At 39.8% G+C, this 14,143-nt stretch overlaps 1 protein-coding gene across 1 annotated transcript in view; it reads right to left on the bottom strand.

Annotated features, from left to right (window-relative positions):
• spon1b (spondin 1b) overlaps nucleotides 1-9,542 on the bottom strand; it is a 70,146-nt gene extending 60,604 nt beyond the window's left edge. Inside the window, exons 1-2 of the mRNA XM_088417626.1 lie at nucleotides 9,027-9,542; nucleotides 6,173-6,279 (exon numbers count right to left, since the gene is read on the bottom strand). Coding sequence (XP_088273752.1) covers nucleotides 6,173-6,279; nucleotides 9,027-9,246 — 327 coding nt within the window. The 5' untranslated portion in view covers nucleotides 9,247-9,542. The remainder of the gene's footprint in view (nucleotides 1-6,172; nucleotides 6,280-9,026) is intronic.
• Nucleotides 9,543-14,143: the final 4,601 nt, after the last annotated feature.

The following is a 14,143-nucleotide window of genomic DNA, read 5'->3' on the forward strand; positions in this document are numbered from 1 at the left end:
TTACGAACAAACCTCTCGCCTTACGAGCAATTCGATATGCCGGCCATTGATTATGTAGTAATGTCCTCGTTTAATTGCGTCAATAAAATCAACAGTAGCAACATCATCAATCATCAGTAGATACTTGTGACAGTAACGTGAACGCTATTGGTCTTACAACGTCACACTGACTGTCTCACTCACGGTGTCTAAATATATTACCATTTAAGTGTAGTGTTTGTACAGCTAAAGGGAAAAACAGCTGACATGAAATTAAATGTGCCGATTGCAGGACAAAGAATTGTCATTGGTTTAAATGTGTGTTTTTTTTTAAATTAATTGTCAATACATTCCAACCGTTTAAAAAAAAAAGTGCGAATAATTATCAGTCAGTCACGGAGATGCGAATATGCTATTGGTCGATTAAGGTCACCCGGTCTCACTCACGGAGATGCTATTGGCCGGCGTCACACGTCAATCACAGAAATGCCGATATGCTATTGGCCGAACGCCTTTACTAGCTTGACGGGACAGGATGGAAGGAAGGAGGGAAAATTAGTGAAAAACGGAATGTTGTGAAGACTTTGCAAACTTTATCTGTTAGACATAGCTTCTAAAATTACTAGCAGCGGTAAAGAAAGAAATAAGAGGATGATGTTTTAGTATCTGCGTGATTTGCACCCTGACTGAAAGAGTTACTGTAACACTGTAAGACCAATAGCATATCTATTGCCGTGTTAACTTTGAGCGTTGGACTCTGCCCCCCTCTGCTTACACCCAGCTCAAGTCTCGTCGTTTCAAAGGTAAAAGCTATGTATCCATTGTATTAATTATATAATGCAAGTGTACAGCAGATTATGTCACTCAATTTTAATATATGTATGCAGTGTGTCGTTTGTACCTAAGGCTTCGGCGCGCGTTGCACGCATTCACGAATTAACATGGGTTTGGATTACCCGCTATACGAGCAATTCGAGATACGAGCGTAGCCGCTGAACGGATTAAGTTCGTAACCCGGGGGCCCACTGTATATATATATATATATATATATATATATATATATATATATATATATATATATATATATATATATATATATATATATATATATATATATATATATATATTAGCATCTCATGCATTAATGTTAAATTAAGAACATTAAAAACAACATGGCTTGGATGGTAATACAGTAAATAAAAATAAAGTCATCCTTGAATTGAAGTCTTGATAATATAAGAATAAAGAGAGGCGCATTACTGAATGTACGCAACATTGTGTGTTTGGGTACTTAGCAAGAAAATAATTACTTTCAGATCACATTTGGGTGTGATTATCTTTCTTATCAACTCACCATCTTTCCAACTTTGCACACAGCCAATACAGCCTAGTCCTCAAAGCCCTCTAAGTTCTGTTTAGCTTGTGTAATTGCCTTGATCCGAAATCTTTGCTTTGGATGAGGCACTTTACAGTGATTAGGTTTGTTTATCCCCTGCTAAACTAGAGCCCTTGACAATTTCTGCTTGATAATATATCAAGTCTGCTCATCTCCCTCCCTGTCCAAACATGCTTCATGTGTCTCCCTGAGCAATAACATGTTGCTGCCCTAGATAAATATGACCCATGTCCCACCCGAATGTAAGGATGTCTGGGAAAGACACACAGGCAGTCGGCACATTTCCTTGTGAACATTTGCTGCGAACATAGGCACAATGTTGCTCAGTTACCAACAAAGATTCAGCTCTGGAACTTTTGCTTGTTTCCCCGTGTTTAAATCAAAAATTTAAACCTACATGTTTCAAAAGTGCCTACTGTCATGACATGGCATGGTGAGGCGTGGGAGATGCGGACCCAGTTGCAGGGAAGCAGGGTGCGTTCAAAATAGTAATTTAATAAGAAATGTGTAAATACACAAGGACAAAAAAATCATACAATGTAACAAACAAAAACACAGAAATAAACTCACTACAAAAACACTTGAATAACAGACTCAGAGGAAAACTGGACTAAAACTCAGGGAGACTAACTCCTGGGCAAGACACAATTGGAACAGGAAGTTGATTGGCCAACACAAGGGAAGCAGGCTAACATGAACAGGTAGACACAATCACACTAACCCGACACACAGACACAAGAACGAACACGAACAAAAGACCATATCCATTTCCTAGAGTCGCTTATCCTCACTATGGTCACATGCTTGCCGGTGCCTATTCCAGCTGTGTCCGCAGAGGGACGAACAACTATTCACGCACCCAATCACATCTAAGGACAATATAGAATGTCCAATGCACCTGCCATGCAAGTTTTTGGAGTGTGGGAGGAAGAGAACCCACACTAGGCGGTCGTCCTACCCGCTGCTCCAGCTGCCCTACTATCATTTTGTTATTCATAAGAGCACATAAAATGTTTGAACACATGGTTGTTTGTTACATAAAAACAATAATTAGTTAGTTTTGTATTAAATAATGATCAACAAAGATTTCTTAGCATAGGAAATTGATAAATAAGAATATACAATAATTTGCACAAATAATTTGAGAAAAGGCCAACACGCATGTGGTATTTGGGGGGACTTTGTGGTGACCCTGCTTTAAACACTTCACACCACTGCAGCAGCTACGTATCCCTTAAAATGTAATCAGTTTCAAATGCAGACAAAAGCATGAATACCAACTGTCTGTTTCCCAATACAATATGCCTGATGGGTTTTCCAATATGTATTCAACACATTACAAAGCCAGTATGTCAACTTTCATTGTGCTCCAACTCATCCCACGGTTTGTCTATTCTTGTCCTCCCTTGAGACTGAGGTGTTTGCTGTGCGCATCCACGCAGACAGTGTTAAGAAGCAGACAATAGAGCTGACACATTTGTGTTTTAAAATGTTTCAAAAGTACTGGAGCATGGGCAACAGAGTGACAGAGTGGTTTAGTACTGCTTCTTTACTGTTCTGGGTCAGATTAGCTCATCATCCACAACATGGTTTACACACAGATTTATATACAGTAAAACTTGTCTACAACGAAACCTGCATGTGCAAAAAAATCCCCCAGTGTGAAAAAAATTTAATGCATTGAAACCTTTCCCTCTTTCTTACTTCCTCATCCCAGGAAAAACCCCCGTTGCATAATACGAAATGTTTTTTTCTGCATTTGCGTTGCACTGAAATTCACTACGGTGGAGATAAACCTGCAGGGAAAGTCCTGCTTGGTTTATACTTGACGCGCCGGCACGCGTTTTGCAGCGCCATGAACTTGGAGCAGCTTTCCCCCCGCAGTCAGACGATGATTCTCTCTTTCCTTTTTTTTTTTGTTTCGTTTTTAACTTCAGTCAGATTATAGATTACACAACACGTTTTTTATGTTTACGTCCGAGACATAGATTGGCTATAGTGAAAGGTTCCCTGTTGTGAAAAATTACTGGCTACAAATATGATTTTGCTGTAGAGGAGTTCTATTGTACCTGTAATTGCGTTTGAAGTATTTCTACTTTTGAATCCAGCACCTACAAGATACAATCTCTCATACCCTAACTAGAAGCTTGGGTTCCAAGTAGACTATGCTCAAACAGTATGAGGAACACTCATTAGTGGCTTTAAAAAGATTAAAAAGCCCAAGTACTATGGATTCTTGGTACCAGGCAACCCTGATGAACTTGTACAAGGTCAACGAGTTTGCATCTTCTACTGTAAACCACCATATTTTAACTGATGAAGTCAGTGTTTTGAGATCAAATGTAATCTCTAAACTCCTGCCGTCTGGAGGCTTTTACTGATGTTATTAACAGTTGTTTTGTGGTTTTCCTCGCAGTTCTCATGGTGCTCCTTTCGTCGTCTGATGCTGTTTTCCGTATCATACCCGTTCAATATCTTTTACTTATTACAGCTGGGGTTTCTTTCTTCTTCCGTGTATTTCGAATAGTTGTAATGGCTATGGCCAATGTTTGTAAAGTGGCTTTGTTTGATTTTACCTCTCTCAATTTCTCAATTGTTTGCTTTTTGTGCATTGAGAGGTCTCAAATATCATCAATGCTGGTCAAACTAGTAAAAACTGACTAGTAAAAATGCAGTCCTCAAATACCATACTGACATTTAAAATAGCATTTTCATGGCTTGACTATTCAATTTAGTGGGACAAACCAACTATATACAACGGTTCAACTGTCAGCAACACGTAAAGCTTCGCGACATGGCTCGGTGGTAGAGTGGTCTTCTCCCAGTCGAAAGACCGTGGGTTCGATCCCCCAACCATCAAGGCCATGTCTAAGTGTCCTTGAGCAAGACACTGAACCCCCAGTTGCTCCTGATGCTGCGTCATCAGTAGGTAAATGACTAGTTAGTGTAAAGCGCTTTGAGTACCTAAGATAGGAACGTGCTATATAAGTGAAAGTCCATCTACCATTTACTTGGAATAAAATGAGCTTCTTCAAACAAATGTTGCTCACTAGAGAGCTCAAACATTGACTCTGTCTCACGTTCATCTTATAATTTCAAATTAGAAATGTTTTCATTGGGCATGCATAGATACCAATTTTTCAGACCACATACAAATACGAGAACTATTAGATACTTGGTGCCAACACTGGATGGTACCATTACTCCTGCTGTTGTGATGGAAATTCCTTTCATTTCAATCAAATGTTTAAAAACACCATCTTTTCTTGAACATATATTGTATTTCAGTCAAATATATGTCTTCCCATTCCAGCACCAAAACAGCAACCTAGTGGCTTTAACTTGGATGTTGTTTTTGTTTTTTTAACCTTGAAGTGAATTCAAACACTAACAGGACTTAGTCTACTCATTTAGCTACTAATGGCTCCTGGCATGTAATGAATGCTGCTGTGAGTGCAGTACCTGGTAAAATACAAGATGGAAACAGGATATGAGCACATAATTATCTACTGTTTTTCTTGGACGATAAAAAAAATATCTCAGCACCCTGTGTCTTCCATGTCCTTGAAGAATCACACCACACATGCCAGAAATGGCACCAGCCCAAGAGCCACTTGGAGGTATTTGTTTGTAAAGTGATATTTTTTCTGACAATGAACCGAGGCACAATATCAGCACCAACATCACATACTGGTTTAGGGTATAGGTGCACATGTAATATTCAATTTACAGAAAAACGAAAAATTTTGTGGACTGTTGTGGACTTCTGAGAATTGAGTGATGCATGACTGACCAAATTGCTGACAATGTTATTTCATCTACCGTCTTGTTGATTATAACATTACCCACATTTGCAGTGATAAAAGCCATGATGTTTCCGAAAGTGATGTCCAACCAGAAAATCTTTTGATGAGATGGAGGCAAAAAACATTTTATCACAAGCATAACTGCAGATAGTGAATGCAAAAGTCAAAAACACAAGTTGTCCGATAGTACCGTGTGCCAGTGATCTCATCCATTGTCTATAAATCTGTAATTTACTTATGGCAAACAATGAATAAAACATAGTGGCTCTGCACCAAGATTTAAAGGTTCTTTCCCTTGCAAATGTCAATTAAGAACCCTCTATGAATTCTTCATTGACTTTAACTTCAAAACTTAATTACATAAACCACATTAGGGAATGAGGTCCAGTGTTATTGTCAAACATGCATTGGCCCGCAAATTTGAATCCTGGAAGATTAGATTTTAATTTAATGAGGAAACAGCAAACGCTAACAATACCACTACATAGCCCACTTGAGCCTGATAGTGTGGGGTTTTCAACCAACAAAGAAGAGAAGAAGACAGGGTGGAGTCTTGTTATGGCCAGCATGTAGAAACACAAGGACAGATGTGTGTTCCTGTTTACAATACACAGCAGGTAATTGAGGAAGTCTGTCTTCCTGCTCAGCGACTCTCAACTTCTCAGCAGGAGCTGTGTTGCTACTTAGTAAAATGTCTCACATCTCCGGCTTGTCTACTCCGAAATTCCCTCTATGTACCTCCTTGTCCATCATGTCTTCATCTCTATCACCATTTTCCACTTGAACTAATATATGTTATTCATCTGGAATAACGGCGGAAGTCTGTCTCACAAATTCGAGCTGCGCCAAATACTCAACGAGATTTTATGTTTCTTCCCGACATGCAACCTAAAGAGATATGTCAAATCTTTCAGAAACACTTTGAGTCAAGCAAGTTGGTTCAGTCGAAAGCTCAAAATCAAATTGCAAAGATTCCCTTCCTATAGCTCACCTGGAACTGGCCGGTGTAGTCATCATCTGTGGTACCCTCCCTGCCCTCCTTCAGTGCAATGAGGGTAAAACCTCTGAAATATGCAGGGCTGGTTGCCAAGAGGATCACTGTAGGGAGGACGGAGAGTGTGTATTAACACCTCGGACACATTGAGCAGTAAAAAGGCTTTACTACATTGACACATCAGGGTCGCGCTGCAATGATGCGGGATCACCCTGAATGATGCTGGCGGCAACGCAGCTTTCCCGTCACCATCAGCATGATGTGAAAGAGTGAGCACTGTAAATGGGGACTTAGCACTTCACTATGGAAGCAATGAGACATTGTACGTCCTGGATAAATATGAGAAGAATAGGTAAATGAATGCAGTTTCATCAGAATGTTGCTTTACTTAGCTCGACATTTTGAATAAAATTGTTGATGAATAATTTGTATTATATAGAAAGACTGCCAAATACAGAGGAATAAAATACAATCATGAGGCATCTTCAGCAGTCGTCAATGGATCTCGGGTCCAGTTTGAGATCACAGTTTGCCTAAATTGTAAAACAGGAATGACACAGATTCTAGTATCCTGTATCTTAAAGTCATAATTAGCATTTCACGGGCCATAAAAAGATGGGGCGGGCCAGATTTGGCCCCTGAGCCTTGAGTTTGACATCTGTCCTTTATGCTGTAATATTGTACTCACAAACTATTCATTTAAATTTAGACAAACAAAGTCAGCCCTTAAGCGGTTCTGCTCAGTTCCCTTCGTGCTAAAAGTTAACTGTGTTAACCACAAGTTGGAGCAGGATAATTTGAAAGTTGAATCCACTGATTCAGGATAATTGGAGTCAGATATGTGAATGATCTTCAGTTGTGTGTGCGTCTGTGTGCTTCGATTCACTCGCTGGCAGAGAGTTAAAGAAGTGAATAAAAGTCAGCATTCACAAGTAAATAGACATCTCTCCCTTCAAAAGCCTGATGCAATTGAAATGAGAGACTTGGACGGATTTTGCAACATCTATAACAATGTTCAGTGCACCCTCCCTATGACAGCAGATACATTCCAGACCAAACACTCAATAAGTGAAATCAGCGATACAGAAATAACCTATTTCAATACACCCTACAGGCATGTTTTAATCACATTTATGGCACTTTTAAGTCTTTAACACGTGATTAAAATTTTACCAACACATTAAAGTAGCTACTGTATATTGAGAAAGTGCAAGAACTACTATGTATAACAGAGAGTATTGCACAACCATTGTATCAATGTCGCTGTCCCTCAATATGTTTAAATCAGCATTAGGGCCCCGGAGCCAACAAAATAGTGGGATATTGAACCTACAATTGAAAGAGGGTTTATTGTCAGGGAATAGCACCAAAAATGTCAGTAGGGTGGTCAGAAAGACGCAACATTTCACGTGCAGGCAAGGATACAGTTACAGTTACGTGTTTATTACAGAATCCACACTCCACAGTGAAATAAAATTCACATATACCCAGAAAATTGTTCAAAACACCCACAATACAAAGCAGAGTCAAGTCCAAATCAAAAGGAACATTTTACTGACCTGAATTCACTCAACAATATCCTTTTATTAGCCACTGATTTTCTTTTGTGTATAGTATTCTCACATTGTCTACTTCCCTTTCATGCACTGATTTGCTAGTTAACAGAGTGAGCAAGTGACACTGAAAGCCGACGCCATTTTGCAGAGAGCGACTGGTGGCTCAGTCTTCCAAATTATATCAAAAATCACAATGACTCAAAAATCTTTTAATTCTCCATAACTCTAAGTGTTGCTTTTGACTTAGGTATGTTCCTGCTTGTATTATGAATGTGCTCTGGGTAATTGGTATATGTGTGCCTATTTTGTGAAATCTGTGGATAACAATGCCTTCTCAGATATAATGTTTGCTTGCTGTGGTATCCATAATCATTTTGATTCGACATTGGCAGTAACAATCAAGCGTACTTTTCCAAACACAGATCTTTTAAGAATTTGTATCCAGGTTAACTGTATGTTTTTTTTCTTAAAATATACTGTTGTATAAATGTATTGTAACTGAAGAGCAAGAGACCTAAAAATACTGTGTCCATTTGAAAATATCAGAAATGGCATGGCCACATGATAGTTATAAAAATAAGGAGAAGAGGTAAATAACAGAATTTGGTATCCGACAGCATAAAAGGGTATTTTTGCAGCAATGTGAAATTGCTGCCAAATGGGCACAATTCTTACTGTTTTCATGAAATGCATTGACTGAACTGTAAGGACTAATGCACAAACGAAGAAAGGTATGAGAGTTTACTGATTAATCGATTTTAATCCACACTCATCCATTCTTTTTCTGTTTGTCTAGCTAACAGCTGACTGGGGGATGGTAACGCCCTAGACTGGTCGCCAGCCAATCCCAGAGAACACAGACAAATAACCATATAAAAAAATGTAATATTTATAACATAAGAGGAAGCCACAACACCAGGAGAAAACACAGGGCAGTGTGACGAGAACGTCACGGGAATGCAAAACAAAAATATAAGAACCGTGAGACCATCTATCTGCGCAACACAACCAAAATCTCAAATAAATGTTAATGTAGGCTAGCGTTTTATTTGAAAGATGAGCCCGAATGAAAAATTAAAGACTATGTTTAAATGTAAACATGCAAAAACACATTTAAAAAAATTAAGTTATAAACTCTCCCCATACTTTAAAGTGGGCGCGCACGTGCAATGTTTTCCTCTTTAGTTAAAAAAAAATGCTATAACTTCAGTTATTTGTACTTATGTGAACTTGATCGACATTGATTTTACGACTACGCGCGGATTTTTTTTTTTTTTTTTTTTTTTTTTTTTTACCTCTGTAGGTGCTGCCGGGCTGGTAGGCTTCCGGGTCGCCCTCAATTCTAAGGCGAAACTCATGGTGCCCATCACGGCGGGTCCCCTGGGTCTGCGCCCGGAGGATCCGTCCGCAGTACCCGTCCGCTCTACCTCCGGAGGGTTCCTCCACGAAAGCGATCGCGTTGCACACAAAACTCGACAGCACATAATACTGCAAAAGCAATAGCAACATCGCCATGTCGACGTGCTCAGCCCGGTGGGGAACTACAACTGTGGTCTTTTTTTATCAAGTCCAAGAGAAGTCGGCAAGGTCCTTTTTTGGCAGAAACTTCCACGAAGAGCGTCAGTCAGCAGCACTGAAGGTGACGAGGAGGGGAGGGGATGGGGATGGCTCCATGTGGACTTCTGAGAGGAGAAGAGAGATAGAGGCGAGTTGCTACAGATCCCGGATCAGGGGAAGGAGTCTGGAAAGAGAGGGCTTGGGGTGGGGGCACCACTAACTGACAATGGGATCACCCCGTGTCTTCCTTGCCTTGGGGCGAGTCTCCTCCTTGCACACGAACGCACACGCGCACGCTCTATGCGATTACTGCTGTTCTCACAGACTTCAACTCTGTCCGCCAGACGCATTTTTTTTTTTTTTTTGGGGGGGGGTTCCACTTATAATAACAAGATTGGGAAAAAAAAAACGTCACAATGCTCACAAATGTACAACGTTACAAGAGTTTGAATGTTGTCAAATTAAAATCCCTTGTTTTGAGAAAAACGCGTTTAAAGTTTAGAGAAATTCACTATTCAATTGTCCATTAGAACCAGTGCCATAGGAAAACGATATTGCAATTTCCACATTTTCAAATCTGAGGAAGTATAAGATCTCAACAGATGAAATCAGTCAAAAACGATTCCCGTGTGGAGTTTGCATGTTCTCTCCAGCAGTCCTCCCACACGCCAAAAAACATGTGTGGCAGGTGTATTGGACTAAATTGTTCTTTGGTGCGAATGGGCGCACGGATGGTTGTTCGTTTCTGTGTGCCCTGCAGTTGGCTGGCAACCAGTTCAGGGTGTCTCCCCGCCTACTGCCCGAAGTCAGCTGTGATAGGCACCAGCAAGCCTGCGCCCCTCTTGAGGATAAGTGCCTATAGATAATGGATGGATGAAGTAAGGTAATATAAAATATGAAAAACTTCCATATGCTATGATTCATCTTTCTTGTATGGAAATCTTCTCACACATTACGTAATTGCCAGGTGGTTTTTGACAGTTGCAGGAAAAACAACTTTTGAAACACCCTTATGTTTGATTTATGGTGAGACGACCTCATAACTGACTAATCACTCCCACAGCATCATCTACCAAAGTTAGCGTGTTTTCATTTTTGCTACATGTGAGTGTGTGGGTTTAATGTCAAATTACTGTAATGGGAAATTTATTTTTAAGATGCTTTGTGTCAATTAAAACACGCTTCACCGTTTGGTGTGGCCTAGCGGTGACCAGAAGGTTTTATCGTGGATAGTATATCTAAAATGCATTTGGAAACATTAAGAAAATACATTTTGTGTGCTTTTTTTATGGTTTACAAATTTTCGTTTTGATTTTTTTTTTCACAGTAAGTAACATCAATATTTGCAGGATTTAGAAGTCGCTCCAAATATTCCTGCTTGTGGCAATGCACAGGGAGATTAGATTTGCAATGAAACATGCAATTGAATTCCACATATTTGACTTAAATTTCATCTCAAATAAACCAACATGAACCCAGAATTATTCAGTGACATATCATTGCAAAAGTAGGTAAACGTTATGAGTGGTGACATTGAAGAGGGACTTTTTTTTCTACTTGTCTACTCCTCTATATTCTTTCCTATTCAAATATTACACAGCATGCTTTTCATACTCAAATAAAACATACTATACTACTTCTACTATATGCGTCTGTGTGTGTTGTGTTTTAATTTCTTATCCTTTCCGTGACAATACATCATTTACTTTTGCCAGCAGGTGGCGCAAGAGTATCTGCAAACCTTAAAGATTCCCAGGGGCTTTCCGCTGCTGTATGTGCCTCATCATTGTGCCGCTTTCATCTTTCCCTCTTTTCGTTTTATAGTAAAATACATAAATCAAATGGGATTATGGAAATGCGGGATTGCGTCTCTTTTTATTTTTTGTTTAGGAGCTTGGCATGTGTTGCAGTTAGTTCAGTCTCAAGTGCTTTTTTTTCTTTTGTTACTTTTGCTTACATTTTTGACTTTGTTCTGAACACATGCAAAAGTGTGTCTAAATCTGCTTGAGTTTGAAAGCTGGAGACGGTTTAACTAAACAGGTCTGACGTTCCTCACTCTGTGTGATGGCGCCCATCTGGAAGGACTCTTGCACAATAAACAGATGCATGACGAAGGTCTGGTGCTTACCCTTGACCGAGCTTGAGAGTCCACGTCTATCACCTTCAACTTACATTTTTTTTTCTGGTCTCACATCCGTCAGAGCCCCGCCCCCTTTCCGTCATCGTCGGTCTGTCACTTTTTCAAGCAAAACAAAATTATAATTGTCAGCCGGTGTCATATTTGCCCAACCTTCCACCGCCATTAGAGGGTGACATTTGATCTTTTTCTTCTGGTCCGTCAATCGTCAGGCATCGGTCTACTTCTGTATATACTCATGAGATATTGCACTTATTCTCATTCATTTTTTCTATTTTTGTATTTGCACTTAAAGTTAACATGTCCATAGTTTTACAGTTACACTGCAATTGAAACACTACACGGTAATGTAGGTCAATGCAAAGAATTTTCTCTTGTGAGGCAAATGTGACAATCACTATGCTACAGAAACTCATGGGTTCTAAATTTGTTTTTCTGTAAAATATATACATGTAATACTATGTCAAGGCATTAAAAAACATTTAAAAAATCGAAAGACATGTTTCTGCTTCACATGTGAGGTGAAATATTACACGCAATTCTGTCCTGTGTCAAGTAATGGATAAAAAATGTCAGTTGAATGTAATAACCACTTTACTACGGACACTAACGAACTGCTCTTCCTGCTTCTCTGTAAATTAAAAACATACATTTGTGTGTTGATTCTTAGAATTAACAAAAAGTGAAGATTCTGCCCAGTTTTGAGCCAGGGACTCTTCCCATGTGAGGCAAACATGACAACCCCTACACTCCAGAAACCCACGGGAAACAGTTTTTGCATTCATTGCAACACATTCACGGCTTGCATAAGAAAAAAAGAAACTTTGAAAGAACGAATTCTTCCCCGCTTCTAGTTGAGGATGGCCTGCATGTGAGGCAATATCCACGACACGACAAACCCATGGGTTATGGTTTTGCCTGCTTTCCTGTGAAATACTGTCTATACGCATAGTCCTGTGCTAAAGACCTGTATCGTAAAGAACCTTTGAAAAACATGTTTCTGCGCAGTTTTGAGATAGGGACCTTTCACGTATGAGGTGCATGTCATAACCACTACACCACAGAAACACATGGAAAATGTATAGCCTGCTTTTCTGTACAAGGATTACTATCACGACTCGGGGATGGAGGACCCAAAAGCACACACAGGTAGGTGAAGGTATGGACAGAATGTTTATTTGCTGAATGGTACTTGCGAGGACGAAGGCAGATGAGGACGGACCACAGTGGCGGGGCTCTCTGGGTCGGAGAAGAGGGAACTCGGCAGGCGGACGGATCAGAGAGGAGGCGGATAGGACGGGACCTGGAGCAGGGGGCTTATTTCCGCAGGACGGATAATCTGGTCGGAAGTATTGCTGGAAGGCTCTGCTGGACGCATGGAGACGATCAGGCAGATTGTGAAGGGAAAAGGCCGGGGTTGTGGGTTGGTGGCAGCCGATGTTGTTCAGGGCTGATTGGCCGGAGGGGTGAGTTGGTGAGATGTGTTGGGCAATGACTGGCAGGAGGGATGAGCCGGTGTGATGTGTTGGGCAATGAGTGGCTGGACCGATAGCTTTGTGACAGATCGCTTTGTAACAATTACATGCAATCCTGTATGGGATGGATAAAGAACAAACTTTGAAACAAACTTTGAAAGATAAGTTTCTACCCAAACAGGAAAAACCCTTGAAGCGTGTTAGATGTAAGTGATAACCACTACACTACAGAAACTACCACCATTGCTTTCCCTGGTTCTCTGTAAAATATATACACACTGCGTCAATTCCAAGCATTAAAAATATACATGTAGAAGGAGGTGTTTCTGACCAGTTTTGAGCTGGGGACCTTTTGCATGTGAGGAACCATGATAAACACAACATTACAGAAGCCCAGGTATAAAGGATTTGCCAGCTTTTCTGTAAAACAAATAAATGCAATCATGTTTTGATGCCTTGCATTTAAAGAAAAAAACAAAAAAAAACAAGACATATTTTTGACCAGTTTTGAGCTGGGGACTATTTTTTTTTACTATTTTTTTTAACTTCTAGGCATCAATACAGGATTGCATGTAGTTATTTTACAGAAAAGCAGGGAATGCAAAGTATTTTGTTTTCTCTAGTGTGTTAGCTATCACATTCGTCTAACACGGGAAAGGTTCCTATCTCAAAGCTGGGCAGAAACATGTTGTGCTATTGTTTTTATTCATGCTACTTAATTAGCAACAGGCTTGCATGTCTGTATTTTACAGAAAAGCTGACAATTAGTAGTTCAGTTGGTTTTTGTAGTATAGTGGTTTGCCTAACACGCAAAAGGGCCCCAGCTCAAGACTGGGCAGAAATGTATAGACGTTTCTTTTTAAGTTATAGAACTTGACAGGATTGCGTGTGTATTTTTTCACAGAAAAGCAGTAAAAAGTTGCAGTCAGCGGGTCTTCATAGTGTAGTGGTTATCACATTCATTTTACACGCAAATGGTCCCCTGATTGACACGGGGCAGAAGTATAGCTTTCAAGTTTTAAAAATAAAAAAATTATGCTCCCTGTTTAATATGCGAAAGTTTCACATTCTGAAACATGGCAGAAACATGTTATTCCATTTTTTTAATTCATGCTAGTCAGTTAGCGACACAGAATTGTATATTTTACAGAAAAGCAGCAGATATGATGTTCCAATTGTTTTTGTTTGTTCATCTTTTTGTGTGTGTGTGTGTGTGTGTGTATTTGTTATCGCGTTCGTCCCA

The sequence above is a fragment of the Hippichthys cyanospilos genome, chromosome 6 (assembly GCF_059441005.1).
Source record: "Hippichthys cyanospilos isolate Australia breed blue-spotted pipefish chromosome 6, RoL_Hcya_1.0, whole genome shotgun sequence".
Taxonomy (NCBI): domain Eukaryota; kingdom Metazoa; phylum Chordata; class Actinopteri; order Syngnathiformes; family Syngnathidae; genus Hippichthys; species Hippichthys cyanospilos.